Source organism: Aspergillus uvarum (genome assembly GCF_003184745.1).
Source record: "Aspergillus uvarum CBS 121591 unplaced genomic scaffold BO82scaffold_1, whole genome shotgun sequence".
NCBI lineage: Eukaryota > Fungi > Ascomycota > Eurotiomycetes > Eurotiales > Aspergillaceae > Aspergillus > Aspergillus uvarum.
In genome coordinates this window covers 816,997-836,941 of record NW_020291298.1, presented here as the reverse complement: position 1 = coordinate 836,941, position 19,945 = coordinate 816,997, and the positions used below count along the sequence as shown (strand labels likewise).

General features: G+C 52.3%; 7 protein-coding genes across 7 annotated transcripts; 3 read left to right on the top strand and 4 right to left on the bottom strand.

Annotated features, from left to right (window-relative positions):
• Nucleotides 1-132: 132 nt before the first annotated feature.
• On the top strand, nucleotides 133-1,699 carry BO82DRAFT_379813 (HAD family hydrolase). Its single transcript, XM_025637709.1, has 4 exons — nucleotides 133-413; nucleotides 538-557; nucleotides 654-765; nucleotides 941-1,699. The coding sequence occupies exons 1-4, from the start codon at nucleotides 314-316 to the stop codon at nucleotides 1,420-1,422; spliced, it is 714 nt and encodes a 237-aa protein (XP_025497466.1). The 5' UTR covers nucleotides 133-313; the 3' UTR covers nucleotides 1,423-1,699.
• A 2,027-nt stretch (nucleotides 1,700-3,726) lies between these two features.
• BO82DRAFT_6252 (uncharacterized protein) lies at nucleotides 3,727-4,705 on the bottom strand. The gene has a single exon (XM_025641402.1). It carries the CDS (start codon nucleotides 4,356-4,358, stop codon nucleotides 3,855-3,857), a length of 504 nt encoding a protein of 167 aa, XP_025497465.1. The 5' UTR covers nucleotides 4,359-4,705; the 3' UTR covers nucleotides 3,727-3,854.
• Nucleotides 4,706-6,465: 1,760 nt separating this feature from the next.
• Nucleotides 6,466-7,236, top strand: BO82DRAFT_6255 (uncharacterized protein). The gene has a single exon (XM_025641403.1). It carries the CDS (start codon nucleotides 6,633-6,635, stop codon nucleotides 7,032-7,034), a length of 402 nt encoding a protein of 133 aa, XP_025497464.1. The 5' UTR covers nucleotides 6,466-6,632; the 3' UTR covers nucleotides 7,035-7,236.
• Nucleotides 7,237-9,884: 2,648 nt separating this feature from the next.
• Nucleotides 9,885-10,329, bottom strand: BO82DRAFT_6239 (uncharacterized protein). Its single transcript, XM_025641400.1, has one exon. The coding sequence runs from the start codon at nucleotides 10,275-10,277 to the stop codon at nucleotides 9,930-9,932; it is 348 nt and encodes a 115-aa protein (XP_025497463.1). The 5' UTR covers nucleotides 10,278-10,329; the 3' UTR covers nucleotides 9,885-9,929.
• Nucleotides 10,330-12,297: 1,968 nt separating this feature from the next.
• On the top strand, nucleotides 12,298-14,643 carry BO82DRAFT_6230 (homeobox domain-containing protein). The gene is made up of 2 exons (XM_025641397.1): nucleotides 12,298-12,727; nucleotides 12,791-14,643. Exons 1-2 carry the CDS (start codon nucleotides 12,404-12,406, stop codon nucleotides 14,528-14,530), a joined length of 2,064 nt encoding a protein of 687 aa, XP_025497462.1. The 5' UTR covers nucleotides 12,298-12,403; the 3' UTR covers nucleotides 14,531-14,643.
• A 1,534-nt stretch (nucleotides 14,644-16,177) lies between these two features.
• On the bottom strand, nucleotides 16,178-16,651 carry BO82DRAFT_6125 (uncharacterized protein). The gene has a single exon (XM_025641383.1). It carries the CDS (start codon nucleotides 16,537-16,539, stop codon nucleotides 16,276-16,278), a length of 264 nt encoding a protein of 87 aa, XP_025497461.1. The 5' UTR covers nucleotides 16,540-16,651; the 3' UTR covers nucleotides 16,178-16,275.
• A 113-nt stretch (nucleotides 16,652-16,764) lies between these two features.
• BO82DRAFT_271836 (putative nuclear localization protein) lies at nucleotides 16,765-19,413 on the bottom strand (the record flags this gene model as incomplete). The annotated part of the gene is made up of 3 exons (XM_025631003.1): nucleotides 16,765-18,692; nucleotides 18,917-19,048; nucleotides 19,311-19,413. 3 exons carry the CDS (start codon nucleotides 19,411-19,413, stop codon nucleotides 16,765-16,767), a joined length of 2,163 nt encoding a protein of 720 aa, XP_025497460.1.
• Nucleotides 19,414-19,945: the final 532 nt, after the last annotated feature.

Below are 19,945 nucleotides of genomic sequence, written 5' to 3'. Positions count from 1 at the left end.
GCGGACAACAATTTTGTGCCGCCAAGATTTGACGCTAAGATAACCGGCCCCAAGTTTGGCCGATCTCCGAGCCTCTGCGCCTCTGTTTCCCGCGCGGGACAATCACCTAATCAATCACTTATCTCCCATCATCACGGTAGATTTACTTCTTCGGCTTATTCCCCTCACTCGTTCGCAAAGGACTGTGTCCGCTCCTTACTTCGCTCTATCCTACAGCTTCGCTCTGAAGGGAACCTCTGTTACTGCTTACAGCACCCCCCTCCACTCTTCTGCATTACCAGTCCGCTGTCCTACTTCGGACCCCGCTCTTATCATGTCTAACTCAACCGGCTCTTTCTCTGCCCCTCCGCAAATCCTCACCTTCGACGGTCTGCTTTCCGACTTTGACGGCACCATCGTCGACTCAACTGATGGTAAGTCCTCTCGGAAAGTTTGCTATAAATTTATTTATGATTTGCATTCTCGCCCCGTCGCACACTGGAACCTCGATCGATCGAAACTGACGCTCTGATCCTTCTCTGTTCTCCCCCGCACCAGCGATCGTGAAACATTGGCACAAGTTAGTTCAGTCCAGTCTTTTATACAACACTCCCAAACCGCAACCCGTATCACTTTTTCTCCATCGCTAACCGTGGCGAAATTTCGCCCTTGACAGAATTGGCGCGGAGTTAGGCGTCGACCCCGCGACGATCCTGGCGACCTCACACGGACGCCGAAGCATTGATACGCTGCAGCTGTATGACCCGACGAAGGCCAACTGGGAGTGTAAGTCTCTTGTCTTTTCCGATTGTACACGCACGCCATTACACAGTTCAGATTGAACTCCTTGAGGCCTACCCAAGCAACACACGATCTCCTCAACAACACACAGGCCCTTCTTTGCTGTGAATGCCCATCAAAAAAAGAAAAGCACAACCGAGCAGCGCTGACAACACCACAGACGTCAGCTACGTTGAGGGTCGTATTCCTCAGGAGTACGGGTCCGACGCCGTTGAGATTCCCGGCGCGCGGTCCCTGCTGTCAGCGTTGGACGAGGCGGGCGCTCGCTGGGGGGTGGTGACATCCGGAACGCGCGCCCTGCTCGAGGGCTGGCTGGGAGTGCTGAACCTGACGCACCCGGACGTGCTGGTCGTGGCCGAGGACGTCGAGCTGGGCAAGCCCGACCCGCGGTGCTATCTCTTGGGTCGGACACGATTGGGTCTGGAGCATTCGCCCGCGCTGGTCGTGCTGGAGGATGCGCCCTCGGGAATCAAGGCGGGCAAGGCGGCCGGGTTCACGGTCATTGCGTTGACGACGACCCACACGCTGGAGCAGCTTCAGGCGGCCGGAGCGGATGTGATCATCGAGGACCTGCGCAGCATCAGTGTCAAGAGCGTGGTGGATGGTCGGATTGAGCTGGAGGTCCGGAACGCCTTCCAATGAAGCATAGATGCGTCGGATAGAAGGATAGAAAGAGGGCTAGACTCGTTCGGCATTGGAAGTAGTAGTGGCTGACCCACCCCCGCTCCTCGATGAAGATTTTCTTTTTGGTGATTTTTCTGATACCTGCTGCTGTATCTGTCAAGCCAAGATCTGCTTTCCACCTTCGATAGACACAGACCTTACAAGATTTGCATTGTACATATTTACTATCATAGATAGACAAGACTAGATTAGCCAGCAGCCAGCCAGCAGCCAGCCAACTACCCAGCATACATACCAGATAACACTCAGAACCAGACCCGATGCCCATGCAGTCATAGATCTAAGCAACACGCACCCTACATCCTACTCTTGGGGCCGAAATGTACTCTGACCCGCCTTACCCCAGCCAGCAAACACAGAATACCAAAAAGATGAATAGACATGGTATCATGCCCATGTACAATACCCATGAATTCCTCGCCAGACCCGACCCAGTAAAAGTAGGTATTCCGCACCACCAGGCCTCATCGTCCCAGGCTAGACTCGACGACCGCCGATCCAGACCATACCGCTTCCAAGTTCCATAAGCTCCACACTACGTAGTCACTCGAATGGCCTTGGAGGAACCTACTATTGACTTTATGATACAAATCATGACTACTAGTTAGCTTCCACCACAGAGCACCATAAGCCCTGAGAGATAAGTCCGAAGGTCCCTTAACCACGCTCACTTCATACCTTCGAACCAGAGAAAGGTAACCCAGGTCCTAGCTCTTGAGAACCAGTAGAACCCCATCCCCATGGTATACAAGCAGAGGCCAGACATATCCAGAGAGTCAACACCATTCATTGAGGCAAAGTATCCAGCCTGCCAGCTATCAGATCCCGTAAATCCATCCAGAAGGGTACCTAAAGTCAGTCCTCCTTGCATACCCCCATACTCCGCCTATAGACATAGTACATACAGTACAATGGATCCAGAGCCCAACAGGCAGCCTAGTCTACACCATCCAACCGGCCCTGAGGGAGGAGAAAACCTGATAGTATCTCCCCCCATGTACCGCTACCCTCCCCAGTCCTGTACCCAGCTACCTACCTTACTGTAGTACTCAAGACCCTACACATTGAATAAAGGTAGTCTAGAAGCGAAGGGTCTAGACTCGTCAACTGCGCCTCTATGCCCTACTTCACTAAAGAACAATCAGAACAGGTTTCGGTGGCAGTACGGCTTTGGCTCTATGGATCAATTTCCGGCCAGGCGGTGGGGACGGGTGTTGCAGCGGGATATGCTGCTCATGCGGTCCTGGCTTTTTAGTCTTGTATGGGCTGTACTGTCGATGTAGAGTCCGTTGTGGATGGAGATGTGGATGTAGATGGGAGGGAGATCTGGGTTTCGTGGAAGTTAACTTCCTTCGTTTTGGTTGTGAGCGTGGTGGTACAGTATGAGAGATATCTTTGAGCCAGCCATTGGCATCTCTAAATAAGAAGGGTATTGGGTATAAAGACGATGCGATATAGGGTTTGATGTTGGGGAATGTAGGAGGAGAAATACCTAGCTTTGATAGAGCGAATCCGTGGAGAAGGATTCCGGGCATATAGTTTGAATGCAATGCTCAATTGCTGCCAGTAGCTAATCTAGATATCGCTGGTCTACTACCGGTAGGTATCAATCAGGGATGTTGTGGCAAACGATGTCCAGTATGACTGAACTAAGTCGAGCCCAGGATGTCTATCCTGTCAGTACCCTGCCACCAGAGAGATACATAAAAGGGGCTGGCCATAAAACCCTCCTCCTTAAACTAGTGGCAAAATCACCAACTGCAACAAGATATCCCATAACACCCGCTATGCTACTCCGTACACCTTCTGCTATAGACCATAGACCATAGACCACGAAGCCAGAGCAGACCACATCCCACATCCCACAACTCACATCCAAGCCCTCCGTACCCACAGAAGAACCCCAGCACGCTATCCTGACAACAACCAACACATCTTGATGGCCACCAGAACAGTAACAGTGGCAATTGGCATCCGAACCAGCCCGCCCCTCGCCCCGCCTCCCAGGTGAAACGTTTGTCTTCTGTGGCAAGGATAACTTCGTGGCCACTACAGTCCGGAGTACATACACATAAAACCTGGAATTTGGGAGCTTAGCGCGATGACGACCCCGGATCATGCATGTATATGAAGTGGTTGTTTCGTCTACTCAGACTACCTTCGGGCTAATTTGGTTTGGTTGTTGTTCGGACAACGGGATTATTCTTGGTTGACTGCCGGGTAGGTATGATTGGCTTTGTTCTCTGGTACATGTGCGCAGGAGGTAACCATGCTCGTTGGTGTGGGATAGCTATGGGATTAGTCTGGAGAAGGTAGGCTACGGAGTGACTTTACTTGGCAGAACTGTGCATGTACATGTACATAGCCCCGCTGGAACACATTGTCCCGTTTCACAGACAGCTCTTACTGTCACAACTGCAGCAGCAGCAGCAGCAGCAGCAGCAGCAGAAGAAGAGGAGGGGGCGACGAGTCTTCGTACGGAGGAAGCGAGTACTGTACCTACGCTTCCCAAAAATTCTCCACCTCGAAACCCCCAAACGACACCTCCCGTCGGGATTGGCTAGACCAGAAATATCCTTACCGGTAGGTAGGAGGGAGCAAGTCTCTTTCATCCGGTGTCTCGGGAACCTCCATGGGATTGTTCGCATTGGACACCGAAAGCCCGAACGAAAGACTTTTGCCCTTCCGCAGTGATGATGGCTAACCACGGAGTAGCCAGCGGTGAGCCGTGAACTACCTGCATCTAAAGGCAGGAAAAGAAAACTACCGGGATTGAAAGCTTTCAATTCCGAGGGAGAAAGAGCGGACAAACACAGAGAAGAAACCCGAGTGATTTTCCCGATGAAGAATGGCAAAATATTGTCCGACCACTGGTGGTTCATCTTCACCGACATGGAGGAACGTCGCCCTACCGTGACAGATCCTATCCATTGGAGCGGAATAGGAAGTTCTCCAGAGTGTAATCGATGCAATAAATCATCAGATTAAGTTAAACGGCTGACTGTTGGAATTTGGTCGTCGCAAGCGTGCTCACCGACAAAACTAGAGAGTGAGGATCCGGAGATGTATCATGTATGTATGCGCGTTTGTTTTCCTCCTCCTCCGCCACCCCACCCACCCACAGATGGGTCCATGATTTGCAAGAAGCCCTCTCTGTAGGTTTCTGTGTCCTGGAAAAAGAAAAAGATGGGGGGTTTTCAAAAGAAAACGAGCAAACCACCAGCAACAGACATCGGTCTTATTGCATGGTGGCTGCCGCAGTGCACTCTCGCACCAGCCGTTACCGACTCCGTACAAATGTTCAATTGTGGCTCGTCTAGACCGAATACCGTAGTTCCCAGTCCGACTGGATGCGGAGACGCGGTTTTGTTTGTTGCTGCAGACAAGGCTGTCCGACGTAGACCGAGACTGAAACGCGATAAGCTATGTTAGAATCGAAACGAACCTACCGGTATATCCTAGGGTCACCCGTTTGAGAGGTACACGAGCAGAGTCAAACCAGCAGAATCTTCGGTACAGCTTCCAGGGAAGCTAAACATCAGATGGCCAGAAAAAAACAAAAAGAGACATGTCTCCTTCTTGCCGGCGATGTTCGCACAATGGCAAGTCCCAAGAGATTCTGCCTCGTTGACCGAAGAGGCAGATCAGGTTCTGGAAAACAGACATGTCGAATTCGCAGACGAGGTTCGTGTGGATCGTCATGATCCCTGCTGCAGCTCCCGGGCTGGAAGATCGAGCCGAGCTTTCTCAGCCGAGAGAGCCTTCAAGCTGTGTCTGACGCCCTCTGCAAGGGATGGAGCTCGCTTCCCTGGAGGTGATTTTTTTCTTCCCTCTTGCTCCCTGGAAGACACAACTTCCTGGAGGCTTCGGCGGGACCGTATACCGCAGAATCCACAATAGCGATGGCTGATCGGGTCGAGAAGCTTGCCATCCGGAAATACTAGGTTCGCAGAAGAGAAAGCGACCACCGAGCAAGAGATCAAAACAGGGCTTTGATTGTTACAGCAGCATTGCTTCAGGCAGCAATGAATTGATTGGAATCGCCTGGTGCCATCGTCCGCCAAGCGTCACCAAAACATTCACCGTTCTGGTCGAAATTGGAACTAAACAAGGGACTCCTCAGGAATAGCGGCGGCCACCCTAAAGCGCTGAACAGAGTCGTACAGTCACAAAGTGATAGAAACCGAGATGCCTGGGTCTGGAGCAGGGATAGTAGGACGATCGTAGGGCCGTGGCCTATGGATCGAGCCGTGGTGGCGAACTGACAAATCCTAGGATTGCTTTTTTTTGTGGCTGTCTCCCTCAGAACATGACACGATCCTGATACGATCTAGCCAGGTTAGCCAGGTATCTGAGTTTGGAGCTGATGTGAGTTTAGTGGAGGGGTGATAAGTTTCTGGTGGTGTGGTGATGTGGTAAACTCAGGTAAGTTTGCACTACTGCAGCAGCTTCACTCCTAAGTCCACCAAGCTAAACACTGCCTCAGGGCTAAGGCAACGCTAGGATAGTCAGGTGGTGTCGATCGCAGTGGCTGATGCTACCAGACTGAGCTTAGCTTACTCTGACCAGTCAGCACCGCCACTTCATGCACTGTGGCGCTGCAGGGACGGCTCAAGTTGCACCAACGGACACACCACCAGGCATTCAAATGTCGGTTCATGCAAACAAGGAGGATGAGGAGGTGCTGATAGCTTGCCATCACATCACACCCAAAGCTCGAGCCCGTTGCTTTTGCGTGGACTTTTCGTCCACCGTCTTCCTTCTACAATTCTTCCATCAACCCCTGATAGAAAATGATTGCCGCATGCTAAAAGTGCCGACCGGCAGGGCTTGAGAGCCAGCCTAGTCTCCTTGGTCGACGGCGGACGCAATGAGCAATGATCAGACCCAAGGGAATGGAAGCGCTTGAGGGTTGAACTGTCCGGGTGGTGGATTACAGGCAGTAGAGGAGGATCCCCCGGTGCCAAGTCAACCTTATACCCAGACAGGGATGCTCCCATGTCATTCATGAGGAGGGGATCGACCTGCGGGGCCCAGTCGAGCTTACGGGCTTGGTGAGATTCGCGTCAAATGAGGCTTCCCGGAAGGGCGGGCTGTAGTGCAATCGACGCTCCTCACTATGGCACACGCACCCCCCTCTGTCCAGGTATTACAGAAAAATCACATCCATGCACCGAGGATCATCGGGGATTTTATTTCCTTTTTCTGCATCCACTTGCAGCAGCTTTGCTCCCCTTTCCAGGGTCCATATTTTGAGAGTCCCCTCTCAGTCGGTCGACAACGGCCTCTGTTCGATCCCATTGATCCTTAGCAAACCACTGGGGAAGGGATCTGTACGGATGCTTGCGGGATCGCCCTCAGGGAGGGGGGGGGGGGGTTATTGCAGACAGGATAATCCCCCCCCCCCATGCCCCCGGAAAATCTGCCTCCGTTGTAGATGGAGGGATTGTTGGCCAGCTCCTAGATGTGATGCATGGTGTTGCCCAGTGCTGGTTGGTCCAAAGACTAAGTTACTCAACATGAACCCCCCACCCTCTACTTCAAATCCATCACCCATGCTAAGTGGGTAGGTCAATGTAATCTGGAGCACACTTTGAGTGGCCTGAAACGCTTATCGCGACAAGTTCACCGAAGAGCTGCATCCCACACGTGAACCCGCAAGAACCAGTGCAGGTTTAATGCAATCCCCGGTCACCCTAGCGGAGTCCGGGAGGAGCTTGCAAGCAACAGTCAGGAGCTATGACGGTGGACATAATGAGATTTGACGACCTCTCCGTCCACCGTCCGTACTGTGCGTACTGACGATCTGTTGCTCCGGAATCAAGTTATTGGTGTCCGCCCACGTTTCGAAGTTCCTTCCAGAGCCCGCAGTCTCTATGAAAGCACGCCGTATTCCGTAGAGAAGCATGCGCAAAAAAGTAGGACTTGGCTTTAGATAGTTTTGGGAGCGCTTCCAGAGACTCTATTGTGGAATCAACATAATGGATGCAGTGATCGCCCATGGGATCGCGATTGAGCATTCGAACCTGGAAACGTTCTAACTGTCAAAGGAACCAGTGTCTCCAAGATCATCGCATACAGACCGAAAGGGCTCAATAACCTCATAGAAGCAGCAGCAGCAGCAGCAGCAACAGAAGAAGAACAGGGTGGTGACCCATGCACACATGGCATGCATGCATATGTATATCAGATGGGCGAATCTTTGGAGCCGTAAGTAGTTACGGATACAGTACGGAGTAATTCACTGGTTGCCCATCGAGCACCGGTGTGGCGAGAGCGCATATGATGGCGTTCGAACTAAGAAGCCCCTAACATGACCATGAAAAATGGAAAGGCTGTGAGCAGCTTCAGGTTCTCCAGTGACTACGAATTACTGGAGGCAGGTAAGCCCATGAGATTGATTGACGCGCGGGCGCTTCTTCGGACTGCATACCGAACTGGCGCCGAAATGGGAAGGAGCATGTTTTTGAGTCCCGAGTCGTTTTTGACAGTCTGCCACAGGCAAGAACGGGCCGCTGTCTGGGAGCACATTCTTTAGATGGGAAGAATGTTGGTATTGAGCTCAACCAACCCATTCACTTCCAATTCGGAAGTAAGCTACTGCCATTCGAAAGGAAGGGGCAGGGAAGGGAAGTCGAAACTCGTTCGTTGTTCGAAACCCACCGATCCCTGAGGCTGATCGACGGAGGATCTGTCGACTATTGGATTGCGGTGGGGCCTTAGGCTGGTTGAGCTGCCACGCTGTTGTAACTTGCAGCAAACACACCCCCAGTATTGTTAATCTTCAAGTCTGATCTGCTTTTAGTGCTGACTTTCCTGAGGTGTCTCCCTCCATTGCTACCTTTCGAGCTACTCTAGTGCTGACCGGGGTGGTCGGCCTTTGCAGATCCAGGAACTCCAAGCTCTTCTGACCCAGGAACCTTGCGGGAAGGGAGAAAAAGAAGGTTGACAGGCAGGTCCTGGAGATCCGTGCCAGCTGCTTTCTGGTTCTGGTCCTGGTCCTGGTCCACCCAAACGGAACAATGAAGGTTATTCACGCCATTATGCCAATGCGCAGTCTCACTTTTGCTGCATGCAGTAAACGTAGGCCCCAGAAAACGCATTGACTCAATGCTTCCTTCTGGTCGGCCACTTCCCCGCTTGATTGTTTCGCCATTGTGAGTTTTCGAGGAAGTGCAAAGGATGGGACAAAGTAGGCGTGCATACCGTACTGACATCCTGTACCGTGGGTGTAAATAAGTATTGCGGATGTACAGTACAGTACAGTACCGAGGCTAAACGTAATAAGTGAACCTTGACCCAGACAGAAGCCATCATCACATCATGCCCATCATGCTTTTGCGGTAACCCGACAGGAGGATTGCCATCATGTGATGACAGCCTGAGCCTAAGTACTGGACTAGGCTACGGTAGACGTGCTGGTTGTGAATCATGGGCCAAGTGTGCTTAGGGTTTCATATGATAGGACCCCAAGGGTTTGCTTCTTTTCTTCTTAAGATCATCAAATATCAATCGGAAGTTGGGGGGTCTCCCGGACAAGAGAGGATCTTCGGACCGCTGGGAAACTAAACCGGATCCAGAATATGTACTTTAGTGTAAGTACGGTGAATCTTAAGCGCCGCTTGGGACAAAACCATGGACCGCACCCCCGATTCTCCCCCCCCAAAGTCCCCGTGATCGCTGCATGGCCCAGTAGGAACAAACCCTGAGCTGGGCCCCCATCCACCACATACCTACGGAGTACTCATATCTTGGTTGTGCCAGACTTTCCCTCAGGCTACCAACTGACTCTATTCAGCGCCGGACCCACTTGAGGGGTCGTGACGGTCTTGTCGAAAGTTGCTTTTCCTCAGCACGGTAAGACGTGAGACGTGACGTTGCAGCTCTTCCTGCACGGAGGGTGAGCAGCAGCAGCTGCTGCTGCTGTTGCTGCCTCAGCTAGTATCATCTTGCTAACCATGGAGGAGGGCGCAACTGGAACTGCTACAAGCAATGGTCTTTATCGGCAGATGGAACCCCTACCCCTGGTAAGAGCTAAAATCGGCCCTTAGTGTTAGTGGCGCTAATGCAGGAACTGACGAAAGTCCAGGGAACGCTCCTAACTCAGCGTACGGATGAGCGCTCTACACAGTTTTCGCACCTCCAGTCATGTTCTGAATCATGAGTCCCGGGGCAATGGGCCAGACTGTCAATTCGAGCTGACACAGGAGCTTAATCGGTCAAACTTTGACTGGAATCCAGAGTTTGAATTCCCCGGGAAGCGTTGGGGGGAAGGTTTGAATGTCGAGATGAGGCGATTGTGCGGAAGGGGCAGAACAAGTAATCCGTGGTTCACCCAAAGGCCCCGGGCCCGAGTGTGGTACGTAGGGCTCTGAGTCTGCGGGCTGTGATCTAAGGGGGAGGAACACACTCAACAAACTTAGATCTCTGCCAAGCCATCCAACAGTTAGGTGACTAGGTAAATTTCACACACACACACACACACACTCATAACATGAGAAGAACAATCGTACTCCAAGGCGCAAAGAGGGGTCAGGCCAATAGTCTGTTCGCATTTCTGGCACGGGCGAGAGCATCAACATCATCAGCCTCTTTCTAGGGAAAGAGGGAATTCGATCTATCTGGGGCGCCCTCTTCTTCCGGCACCGCTCGGACGGATCTGACGATAACGAGGAAAGAAAAAGCAATTGAGCATCCTCAGGCTGAGGCACAGGTTGCATCGTGGACCCATTCCTTCGTCTCCGTACGATCGGCCTGGCGATAGCGACCGATCCTGAGCCTAGAAAGATAGGTAGACCAACCGTCACCGCCATGGCGGAGGGGGGAGTTGATTTTACTCTGCTGAGACCCTCTTGGCAACTTCCGGTTCTTTCTGTCTCAATTGATCTTCTGAAGCAGAAGAAGAAAGAGGAGGGGGGGAGGGGTGGCACCTGTAGGCTTCGGAAGCGATAAGTTAATACTTGTCGCTACACATACTCAAGAACGGAGCCCATAAAGTACAAGTACGACTGTCAGGAGTACTGTAAACTACACAGTACAAACAGTATCCAGGGATATCCGGAACTGACTGCCTTCGCCTCGCTCTGTTTTGCTCTTCTGGAAACCACCAGGGAATGGGGGGGATGCCAGCCTTGAAGGGTGAGTTATTTTTAAAAAGAATGGTACGGAGACACAAGAGAAAGAGCGAGCGGGCAAACCGCGGAGGCAGACTCCTGAAGGCTGAAGGGCTTCGTACTCGTAGGCAGCTTGGTAGAAATGTGTACGCCCAGCCCGCCACCCCCTTAGGTAGCAAGCGCTTTGCTCTCTGGGTGTCTCTTGGGGGGGGGGGGAGGGGCGGATGGTAAGTTGGGCCTGGAGCTGGAGCTGGAACTGGAAAATAAAATCAAAGAATAAATTCGGGCAATCCCTCCCCCGTACGGTACCTGGTAATGGGTTCGTTATCCGGCCAGCTCGGCTAGTCCCGAAGGGGCAGGCACTTGCTCCATCTGGATCCTCGGTATCCTCCGGCTCGTAGCTGGGCGATTCAGTGGTACAGCATTGTTGATCAGGGATAAGATGAATTAGAAGTTAATGGGAGCTGATGAAGACAGCAACCATTACAATCATTCAACAATCGATGGTGGAAATGAAAGAAAAAGAGAGAAATGAGGAAAAAAGTAAAGAGCAGGCTGCACAAGAGACTTTCCAGCAGGGTTAGGATTACAATACGGCTCTGTTACTAGTTGAGCCGGCCCAGGCTTGAATCTTGGTGTCTTTTTTTTTTTTTCTCTCTCTTCTTTTTTGCACCTTTGCACCTTTGCAACTCCAGCCAGTTCCGGTTGGGCGATCGCCAATCATCAGTCTCCCCTCCACACCTTCTGTCGACTGACTCCATTCACTGCCAACCAATCCCAACTGAGCAAAACTATGGAGCTGGTCAGTCAGTCAGTCAGTAAGTCACTGCACTGCACTGAGCTCTCTCTTTCTTTCTGTCCCTCTCTGCTTGTACCAACTCTGTACTGTCTTGTCTTGTCTTGTCTTGTCTTGTCTTGTCTTGTCTTGTCTTGTCTGTTTCGTCTGTAATTGTCTGTCTCTGTCTCTGTCTTGTCTCTTGCTCTCTTGTCTTTCTGCTGCTGCTGTCTTTAGCTCTGCCTCTGTCAATCCAATCCATTCCATCCTCTGCTTTCTTCTTGTCTCTTTTTGTTTTTTCCCTTTTGTCCCTGTCCCAATCGTCACTCTCTCAATTTCTTCCCTTTTCCCTTCAAACTTCACCTCACCTCTTACTCTCCTTTTCCTCTTTCAGTCATTCATTTTCACCATTTTTATTCTTGCTTTTCCCAGTCAGCTTAGTCGCTCCCTCCTTTTTCCTTTTCTGTGTTTCCTCATCGGACATAATAATTATACCTTCCTTGATCCTCTTGCGTTTTGGCTGTCGCCCCCCCCCTCATCCTCATCCTCCTTCGTCGCATCCACCTCCACTATCTCCTCCTGGGCTACTCCTCTTACACTCTCTGACAATTGTTTTCTTTTTTCCTATTTTACACGAAAATCCACAGATCGACTGCAAGTATAGGATTATATACTCCCCGCTACTTCCAGTCTACTCGTTCCAATCATTACCGCCACTTCATCTCTTATCCTCGTCCTTTAAGATCCGATCTTCCCGCCCTATCCCACATCTATTCACCCCTCCTACTCCTATCCAGTATCGTCATCAGTCAGTCTTTGGTGGTCCAATTGTTCAATGACCAAGTCCCTGTCCTCGTCATAGTTGCAGCTCCGTTGGCAGCAGCTTGTCAGGAGCCCTCGAACACTTGGTCACCAACACCGCATCGCATCGCACCGCACCGCACCGCACCGCGTTCCACCCCATCCCAATCAGACTACTCCCCCATACAAGACCACCCTTCTCATATCCTCCTTCCTCGCTCATCTCTCCTATACTTCCTCGTCCGTCAATATGAATTACCTTCATCACACATACGCCTTTACGGGCATTCCAATGGATCACCAACCGGTAGCCTTCGATCCGACAATGACCCATCCTTCCATGATGCACCCGATGGATGGCTACCTCTACCCACACCCCCCGTTCGACATGGTCGATTTCTATCACCAGCCTATCATGGACTACGACGAATACGCAGAGAACCTCTCGCGTCCGCGGTTGACCAAGGAACAGGTGGAGACTTTGGAAGCCCAATTCCAAGCCCACCCCAAGCCCAGCAGCAATGTCAAGCGTCAATTGGCGGCGCAAACGAATCTCAGCCTCCCCCGTGTAGCGGTTAGTGGCCTTCAATGGTGAAACAAAACTTTGGGGGAAGCTTCGAAGCTAATGAGTATTTAGAACTGGTTCCAGAACCGTCGGGCAAAGGCGAAGCAACAGAAGCGACAAGAAGAATTCGAGAGAATGCAGAAGGCCAAGGCGGAGGCCGAAGAGGCTGCCCGGGGGAAGTCAGACAACACAGAGACATCATCCGAGTCGATTCAAGACTCCAAGACCAAGAGCGATGAGGCACACGAAGATACCCCCAAGCCATCGACCGAAAAGCCCAGCGAGCGGGCAAAGACGACCTCTTCCTCTTCACGGTCCAAGCACCAGAAGACAAGGAGTGAGTCGGCCCGAGAGGCCACTTTCGCGTCTCTACAAAGAGCATTGAACGCTGCTGTTGCGGCGCGCGATCGGTACAGTCAAGACGGGGACAACAGCCATCCGGCTAGCGTGGATGGGTCGGTATCTCCTACCACAACCTTCGCGGCCAACCCTCGAAGTGATAGTCACGATGAACACGGAGTCAGCTCGGGTGATCTGAGCCCTTCGTATGCACAGACGACGCTTCCCTGGGAGCCATCTCAGACCTCTCTGGACTTTGTAACGGCAGGTGACGAGTCGCTGACGATTCCCACCCTTGAAAGCCCCCACGGTATGCAACTCCACTCTGAAGATTGGGCTGGTCACATGCATTCGTCGACCAAGCCAACCTCAGGGTACCGATCGGCTAGTGATGCGGAAGCTTCCTACAATACGGTTCAATATCCCATCCATCAAGACCTAGAGTTGTCCCGACGGGGCTCGTCAGACGAGCTCGCTGATAGCTTTGAAGGTATTGGGATCAACACTCCGCAAGGGTTGTCGCAGCTCGTTCACGGGGCCGACCGAGCTTCGTGGAGAGAGGCAAGCAAGGAACTTGACCTGGCTGCTCGCAGAAAACGCCCGAGGCCTGCTGCGATTGGTACCTCTAGATCTTCGTCTATGCTCTCAAACTCGTCGGCTATGTCACCCACAGGGAGACTTCCTGGTTACGGTAGCATGAGACACTCGAAATCGGCGCAAGGACTCAACTCTCGTTACGCAGGAGTGAGAAAGGCGTGCGCCGCACAACGCTCGCCTCTCAACCTTTCGACTTTTGCCGAAGCGGGTTCTCTCAATTCCAAAGCCGAAATGTCATCAATGTTGCAACCCACGGTGACCGCGGGTGGATTGGCACCCCCCACACCTCTGACCCCGGAGGATCTGCATCACCTGCTTCCGAACACCCCTAGTGATGCAGGCTACTGTCTGTCGGCACAACCGACCAGCCAGCTGTTTCCCACGACGCAGCCGATGCAGATCAACATCGCCTCTCCTCCGGCGACACCGTTAGCAGTGGATATGCTTTCCGGGTATCCATATCACGGGGGAGCTCCGCCAATGTCGGCTCCCGCTCACTACAACTCTTTCCATGACTACACATCATGTGAGACCTCAATGACAGGCAGAAGCTGGCCCGATGCGACCTCCATGTCATCCCCTGAAGCTTCTTTCCAAAGTCCCTGCCAAGTCACACCGCAGCCGGACATGGCTCCGATGTCGTATGACAACAGCGGTGAACATGTTTCCGTGACGGATTCTCCGTCGTTGATGTACGCGACTACCGATGTGGACATGCCCATATCAGCTGCGCTGGGTGGCGACTCGAAGCCTCGGGAGTTCATCTATGAGTTCCCTGAGCAGCAGGAGGCCCAGCGATATGGCGCACAACAGCTTCCTTCGCAGAAACCAGAGGCATACACATTTGCGAACAACAAAACCCCGAATGACTTCTGATTTATTGTTTTGGTTGGAATTGTGCGAATAATAATACCCCCACCCAGCTCACCAGTCACATGTACCTATTTCCACCCTGCGTTTTATCTTCCGACAGGGCCATGACTGGTCTCGTTTGACTTTCTTCTTCTCTGGAACCCTTGTTGGCATTACATATATCCTCCAGGCCACGTGTGTTTGATTCCAGGAGCATTCCCCCCCCCTTATCTTTGAGCCAAGGGTAGATTTATAACCTCTTGTATTGGGAACAAGCATGTGAAAGTTTTGGAAGCGGCTGTTCTTTTTTTTTTTTTTTTTGTGTGCGTGTGTTAAACATCTGGACATTTGGAGGCATTGGTTCACACCACCCTGTCACGTAACTACTACTACTACTACCACTACTTACTGTAATACATATAATCTGGAGGGGTGATGAGGCAGGTGTGTTTTGTTGCTGCAGAGGCAGAACTGACACTATGCGCCGAGTCTCTCGATTGAACAAACCAAGAACGAAGAAATCCATTCTGATTCTCGTAGTGACGCATAGTAATACCTCTACCTCATCCAAGCCCACCCACCCTTCACCCCAAACAAAGAAGCAGCCTGCTGTATGCGCAGGGTTCCGCCCAGCGCCACCGATTCCCTCACAATGTAGTATGACAAAAAAAAAAAAAACCGTAACCACAAACCCAAGACCCTTTACCCCATAAGAAAAGAAGAAAAGAAGGAAGAATGCCGCCAAAGGCAGAGACCATCGTCCTCGCTCTGCCGTTCAAAAACCTCAGCCCATCCTACCTACTACCCAGTAACAAATCAAATCCCCAGCATGATAACGAGTATCTCCCCCCCCCCCTGCATAAATCAGAGACAGCAGAGGGGGAGAAGATGCCATCCAATCTCTTCATTCCCTTGGAAGCAAGCGTTTCCCCAGGGGAGCTCGAGTAGCCCGAGTACTAGATAGGGGCCGGGGGAATTGACCCCGCGCTAACCAATAGGACCGGTTTTTGTTATCTTTCTTTATAGAAGGTCGTGGTCTGGATGAGGCCTGGATGGTGTTGGACGGCATGGGAGAGCTGCTGCAAGCGTGGAGACATTCATACTGTGTTACCGTATCTCTACCGCCGCATGGTGTACAAAGGCACGAGAGGTCTGACCTGATCTATTCCCTGCGGGATTTTGTAGTCGGGCGTGATGTTGATGTTCTGCGGTGGTTAAACGATGACACACCAGAGATCATTTTCGACATGGGGGCGACAACAGACCAGGGGTCACGGGCGGATGAATGAGCTGGGTAGCGAGCTCAGTGCAGGAGGCAAGACTTGCCTACTAGAAAGAGTAATCATTGGGGAAGACTTGTAGATGCAGGCATGAATGGGTGGAATGAGTCACGTGCCGTGCCTGGCGGCTTATAGACTACACTTCGTGATCCCCAAGTTAGTCCGATTTACTCATCTACAGCCATCACAACTATAATCAGAAGGAACCTCAACTCGTGTAAAACGGGGGTAGTCAAATTAGTAATCACCGAAACTGTGAAGGCTGTACGTGATCTGCATACCATAGACACATAGAAGAATAACCATAAGACATATGACGAAGAGACAAAGCCGATATCTGTATGCAAGATAAGACAGGAAAAAAAAAAGCCACAAGGTCATGATAAGGATGCCCGGATGAAATCGTTGTCAAATAAAAGCACTGTAAGATAGATCGGAGTAGAGTGAGACAGATAACCATCAATGCAAACATAACAGGGAAAAAGAAGATCATCCAATGTAGGAAACGCGAACGAAACAATATCCCGGAGCTGACAACACCGAGCCCAAGAGCAGAAACAAATGATTTACCGCCATCCCATCTGACCACCCCTCTATCCTAGACATATGAAATCCATGCACAATCTCCATATTCGTGACTACGGAACTCAGCTTCAGATTCTTGCAAAACCACCATTGGGGAACAAAGAAAGGAACAAAAACATGACAGGGTATAACAAAGGGTATAGACAAGAGAAAAACGCAGATTATCATTAGCCATTATCCAGGGGCAAAGGATAATAGAGAGCAGGAATGAAATGGGGTATGTCAGATACAACATCATGGGATAGGGAGAAGGTCAGATCGGATCAAGCAGGACTCAAACTCATAAAAAAACCGAATAATGCGTCTCTTTCTCGAATGTCAACAGCATCTTGCAGAAAAGACCCTGCAAACGCCCCCATCGTGGACTAACGCCAGCTAGAGCCTCTATCAATTTCAATATCCAGACCATCCGAGGGGAGTGCCGGATTGACCAGGCTGCGAATGTCCCGGTTGCATCGGGCCGCCAGGTGCCGGAGGCCAGCCGGACATCGCTCCACCGGGACTCATCCCCATAGCCATGCCCTGTTGCTGTGGAGCTCCAGCCATGTACTGTTGACCTGCTGGACCCTGCGTGGAAGGATATATGGCCCGTGCGGCAGGTATACCTGGATACTGTACAGCGGTGACTCCAGGGAAAGGCATGGCTGCCATTTGTTGCTGCTGAGGTGTTTGCGGATGCATTGGGAACGGATGCGGCATCGGAGGTGCCGAAGGCCGAGCTTGATTGCGGGGCGACTGAGAGGCATGTTGCTGGGGAAGAGAGTGCGCGAGTGGCGACGGAGACTGCTGAGGGTGCATCTGGGATGGGAACTGCGGCATTGCTACACCCTGCGGGCCAGCGGCAGAAATGGGCGATGGCTGAGGTTGCGGAGGCGGCTGACCCCACATCTGCTGCGGCTGGGAGGGATACCCGTAAGGACCTGGTGGCTGTGGCGTTCCTGTAGGTAGGGCAGGATTCGAACGTTGGTGCATGAGTTCTGGACGGGCTGCAGGGACAGCTCGAGCAGGCGACTGCGCTACAGGCGGCTGCTGATGGGCAGTTGCAGATTGGAAGCCCGGCTGACTAGATATCATGGGAGGCTGATGGGGAAGCATCGCTTGTGGTGGCTGAGCTTGACTAATCACACCGGTCGAAGGCATCTGGGGCGACTGCATTGGCTGGGAGGCTGCCGGGGCCGCATCCAGTGGTCCAGGTTGCGAAGGCGCGGCCGAGGCGGTGATCTCACGCTGCTTGGAATAGAAATCTTCCAGTCCTTTCTGCCGATAGCTGCGCTGTTGGGTCAGAACCTTGTTGAAATCAGCGGTGTGCGAAGCTTGATTTAGTATTTCCGCAGCTGTACTTGGCTGTGACCGGTCTTGGTAGGGCTGGCCGGTCATCTCCTGACGGGGTCGAGGCATGCTGTTGTACTCCCTCAGACGTGGGTCATCAGTGGTGGTCGCCATGTGGATCATTGGGAGCTGCTGCGAGAGTGAGACCGACGGCGGTGCGCCGATCGTCATGCTGCTCGGCACAGCCTCCAGCGCGTTGCTGTAGATGACATCGCCATGAGTCAAGGTGGGCAAGAAGTTGGCGGCGCCCGCTGCCTCTGCTGCCGCAGCATCGCGTGCTTTGGTACTACCACCGGGGCGTTTTTCGCCTGCGAGATCGTCCTCCGTGAATCCCTGTTTTCGCGCTTTGCCCTCCCAGTAGTCATCACGTACCCGTCGTCCGTTAACAATGACGCGGCTGCCGAACTGGCGGAACATGGACTTGGCCGTTACAATGGCAATCTGACGAGAGCGGTAAGAGTACGGCAATATATCCTGTTGGATCAAGTCGTCCTTCTCGATCTGGGTAGCGATTATCTTATGCAAAGACCGATTTTTGTTGAAAAGCAGATACGAATCCCGGTAACCCAGTACTCGCGCACACTCAGTAGCCAGCATAAACAGCTTGGTCCCACGCAGGGGCACGCGAAAGGTGCGGCATTTGTACTCGCGACCACCCTGGAGGTAACCCATATCATCGACCTTCTTCTCCCCAGCATCGTCGAATTCCTTGGGGACATATTCGTCACCCGCCTCGTTCAACTGGTCGGTAGTGTGATCGCGTACAGTAGGAAGAGCCTTGACCAAGGCAGCCTTGGTCGGCGTGCTTTTCTCGGGCGGTGAAGCTTGTGGCGGGGATATATTAGCGGATGCTTGAGCTGAGAGAGGCTGGGTTTGCATCCGCGGAGTTTGGGCATGAGTATTGGACGAGACTGGCTGGTCACTATTTGATGCTGTCGCCGGTCGTGGCGTCTTAGGAGGGCGACCCCTTTTCCGACGACCATGGTCGTCCGCTGTTTCCAGGTTGCACGTTAGTCCACGATCCCAGTAGAGGTAAGTAGTATAGTGACGGTCGGGTGCGAGCAAAGAAACAAGATATGACAACAAGCGCGAAAATCAACATGGTTCAAACACAAAGCTTCGGCGAAAGAAGACCAAATGCACGCGACAAGTACGTTTTATTTGTACATCCTCTATCCAAGCTCGACAAAGTGAATTGCCGGAGAATCCAGCGCACACATACCATCTTCATGATCCCCAGCTGCGCGCGCATTCCCTCGCTGATCTGGGGTACGACTTCGCTTGACACCACGAGGGGCTATGCTAGGGTTCGTGGGCCCGAAGGATGAAGGGGGGATGGCAACGGCGACTAGGAGAAGGCCGTCAGTTTGGAGGTTGTCGCGGTGGACAAATAGAAGAGGAATGGACACCCATTATGACCTCCATCAGCGGCAGCAGAGCGGCAGCACCTCTGTTGACCACACCAATAAGATGCGAAACTCAACTTTCACCTTGGAAGCAATGCGCAAACAGAGACAAACTAGGTTTGATTGAAAAGAGCATCAAGGCACGGGACAGGCAGGTGGACGGGTGTGTAATAGGATGAGACAAGCAAGAAAGCAAACACATACCGTTGTTCAAGGCTGCAGGGTTGATCGTGCCCGAGCCATCAACAAGATCTCCTCCGATTCCATTCATCGGAGCGGGGACGGAAGAGTGGGAAGTGCTATACATGGCGGGCCAAGGAAGGACGGGAAGGAGGCGAAAAGTCGAGGGAGCCGTCGCAAGGCGGCGGTCGCGTCAGGCGAACGCGACAGGTATCGATCGGAGTGTCAAACCGGGGGGAGGGGAAGGAAGGGGAGGACGGGGACTGGGTTGGCTCCCTGTGATGGGTGGATGGGTGGTGGTAGTAGCGGTGCTGCTGCTGCGAGACCCAAGGAAGAACTAGAGGGCGAGGATGCAAGTGATGACGAACGAAAGGAGGACGGACGGGCCACGAGTCGCGCATGCAGTGGTTGCTGGAAGCGGATCAGCGGAAAGGCTGGAGCAAATCGCCAGACGGAGATTGAATGAATAATAACGCAGGATGATGGAACTCGGGCGGTGAGAGACAGAGCGGCAGAGAGGCGGTGAGAGATGGAACCACTAACACCAGGAGATGATGATAAGATGGTGAACGACAAGCGAGAGATGAGATGAAATGAGATGCAAGAATGAAACAGTCTCAAAAAGACAATACGAACTGATATGCAGAAAAGACTTAAGA